The 3,550-nt window shown below is 39.8% G+C and overlaps 1 protein-coding gene across 1 annotated transcript in view; it reads right to left on the bottom strand.

The window, feature by feature from the left end:
* The window catches only part of SUPT16H (SPT16 homolog, facilitates chromatin remodeling subunit), a 125,845-nt gene that overhangs the window by 64,707 nt on the left and 57,588 nt on the right, over window positions 1–3,550 (bottom strand). Inside the window, exons 9-10 of the mRNA XM_032441647.1 lie at window positions 3,234–3,360; window positions 2,529–2,744 (exon numbers count right to left, since the gene is read on the bottom strand). Of these exons, the coding sequence (XP_032297538.1) occupies window positions 2,529–2,744; window positions 3,234–3,360 (343 nt within the window). The remainder of the gene's footprint in view (window positions 1–2,528; window positions 2,745–3,233; window positions 3,361–3,550) is intronic.

The following is a 3,550-nucleotide window of genomic DNA, read 5'->3' as shown; positions in this document are numbered from 1 at the left end:
GCGCGGCGCTTCTCCTTCCGGCGTTTCAGCTCGTGTCTAAGGCCAAATTTACACCAAAATTGAACCAAAATTGCATTAAAATTGCCCAAAATACCATTTAAATACCCAAATACCATTAATGAGCCAAAGTCAATAAAAGACACAATCCCATTAAATGGCAGGTGATTCCATTAAGGAGCGCGGCGCTCTCCTCCGCCGTCAGCCGTTCTAAGGCCAAATTACACCCAAAATGAACCAAAATGCCATTAAAATGACCCAAAATATCATTAAAATGACCCAAAATACCATAAAAATGACCCAAAATTCAATAAATTGAGCCCAAATCCCATAAAAATGACAGGTGATTCCATTAATAGAGCGCGGCGGCTTCTCCTCCGCCGTCAGCTCGTTCTACCGGCAATTTTTACAACCCAAAATGAACCAAAATTGATTAAATATGAACCCAAATACCATTAAAATGACCCCAAAAAATACCATAAAAATGACCCAAAATTCAATAAATTGAGCCCAAAAATCCCATTAAAATGACAGGTTGATTCCATTAATGGCGCGGCGCTTTCCTCCGCCGTCCCAGGCTCGTTCTAGGGGCGAAATCCAACCCAAAAATGAACCAAAATTTCATAAATATGACCCAAAATCACATAGAAATGGCCCGAAATACCATTAAATGAGCGAAAGTCCCATAAAAATGACACAAACCCATTAACAAATGGCCAGGTGATATCCATTAATTTGAGCGCGGCGTTTCTCCTCCGCCGTCAGCTCGTTCTAAGGCCATTACACCCCAAAATGAACCAAATCGCATTAAAAATGACCAAAATTACATTAAAAATAACCCAAATACCAATTAAATGAGCCAAAATCCAGAAAACTGGGCCCAAATCCCAATAAAATGACAGGCGATTCCATTAAATGAGCGCGGCGCTTCTCCGTCCGCCGGTCCGTCAGCTCGTTCTAACGGCAAATTTACACCCAAAATGAACCAAAATTGCATAAATATGACCCAAAATACCATTAAAATGACCCAAAATACCATTAAATGAGTGAAAGTCCCATAAAAATGGCCCAAATCCCATAAAAATGACAGGTGATTCCATTAATGAGCGCGGCGCTTCTCCTCCGCCGTCAGCTCGTTCTAAGGCAAATTTACACCCAAAATGAACCAAAATTTCATAAATATGACCCAAAATGTCATTGAATGAACCAAAATGCCATTAAAATGGCACGAAATTCCATAAAAATAGCTAAAAATCCCATTAAATGGCCTGAAATCCCATAAAAATGACCCAAAGTAACATTAAAATGGCCTAAAACCCTAAAAAGACAAAAAATTTCCCCAAAATCCCGTGAAATGAGCCCAAATTCACCCAAAATCCCATAAAAATGACCTGAAATCCAATAGAAATGAGCCCGAAATCCCATAAAATGACCCAAAATCCCATAAAATGACCCCAAATCCCACAAAAATCACTAAAAAGCCACGAAATGACCCCATATCCCATTAAAATGACACAAAATACCATTAAAATGAACCAAAATACCATTAAATGGCCCAAAATCCCATAAAATGACAAAAAACCCTGTAAAATAACCAAAAATCCCCCAAAATGACCCCAAAATCCCATATAAATGAGACGAAATCCCATTAAAATGACATGAAATCCCACAAAATGACCCAAAATCCCATAGAAGTGACCCGATATCTCATAAAATGACTTGAAATCCCATACAAATGAACCAAAATCCCATTAAATAACCCAAACCCCATATAAATGACCCCAAATCTCATAATTTTATGGGATACCCCAAATGACCCAAAATCCCACATAAATGAGCCCGAATACCATAAAAATGGCCCCAAATCCCACAAAAATAACCTGAAATCCCATAAAATGACCCCAAATTCCATATAAATGAACCAAAATCCCATTAAAATGACCCGAAATCCCATAAAAACAAATTCAAATTAACTTAAAAATAACCAAAATCCTCCCCAAAAATACCCCAAAACGCCCCAAAAATACCCCAAAATTGACCTCAAAATCCCCCAAATGCCTCAAAACCTCTCAAAAATGACCAAAATGACCCCAAAATCCCCCAAATTCACCCCAAAATGACTCAAATTCCCCTCAAATTGACCCAAAATCCCCCTCAAAATGACCCCCAAAATGCCCCAAAACCCCTCAAAACTGACCCCAAAAAGCCCCAAAATACCCCCAAAAACACCCCAAAATTGACCCCAAAACAACCCCAAATCCCCAAAATGCCCCTAAATCCCCCAAAAAGCCCCCAAAATCATCAGATTTCACCCCAAAATGCCCCAAATTCCCCTGAAATTGACCCAAAATCCCTCTCAAAATCGCCCCCAAACCCCTCAAAAACGACCCCAAAATACCCCCAAAAACACCCCAAAATACCCACAAACTACCCCAAAATTGACCCCAAAACGACCCAAAATCCCCAAAATGCCCCCAAGCCCCCCAAAAAGGCCCAAAATCATCAGATTTCACCCCAAAATTGAGGCCTACCCGCGTCCGTTCTGTCAGCAGAGCCGCCCTGGAGCTGCGGCCCAACAGATCTTCGGCCTCGTCCTTTTCTTCCTCCTCTTCCTCTTCGTCTTCATTCTGGGGCAAAAAACAGCGATTTTGGGCAAATCCGACCCCAAAATTGACTTTTTTGGGGGTCTCTGAACTGAAATCCCACTTTTTGGCCCCGATTTTGGTGGGTTTTATATGGGAATTAGCCTAATTCGGAGGGGGAAAGTGGGGAGGCTTTTACCCAAAAAAAGCCATTTTTGACCCAAAAATGGGGAAATTTTGACCCCAAAAAGGGAATTTTGAGATAATTTAGGCCAAAAAGTGCCATTTTTGACTCAAAAAAGGGAAATTTGGACCTCAAAAAGAGAATTTTGAGATAAATTTAGGCCAAAAAGTGCCATTTTTGACCCAAAAAGAGACTTTCTGGACCCAACTTTGGCCCTAAAATGCCATTTTTGACCTAATTTTGACTCCAAAAAGAGCCATTTTCAACCCAATTTTGACCCAAAAAATGCCATTTTCAACCCAATTTTGATCCAAAAAGAGCCATTTTTGACCCCAAAAGAGTCATTTTCAACCCAATTTTGACCCAAAACATGCCATTTTCAACCCAATTTTGGCCCTAAAAAGTGCCATTTTGAACCAAAAAGAGCAATTTTCAACCCAATTTTCATCCAAAAAGAGCCAGTTTCAAACCAATTTTGACCCAAAAAGTGCCATTTTCGACCCAATTTCAATCCAAGAAGAGCCATTTTCACCCAAAAAGAGCCATTTTTGACCCAATTTTGACCCAAAAAGAGCCATTTTCAACCCAATTTTGGCCCTAAAAAGTGACATTTTGAACAAAAACGAGCAATTTTCAACCCAATTTTGACCCAAAAATAGCCATTTTCAACCCTATTTTGGCCCACAAAAGTGCCATTTTGGACCCAAAAAAGCAATTTTCAACCCAATTTTGACCCAAAAATAGCCATTTTCAACCCAATTTTGGCCCTAAAAAGTGACATTTTGAA

This window comes from Coturnix japonica, unplaced genomic scaffold, assembly GCF_001577835.2.
Source record: "Coturnix japonica isolate 7356 unplaced genomic scaffold, Coturnix japonica 2.1 chrUnrandom455, whole genome shotgun sequence".
Taxonomy (NCBI): Eukaryota; Metazoa; Chordata; class Aves; order Galliformes; family Phasianidae; genus Coturnix; species Coturnix japonica.
Note: the sequence above shows the minus strand (reverse complement) of the source record. Positions and strands in the feature narration are given on the sequence as shown.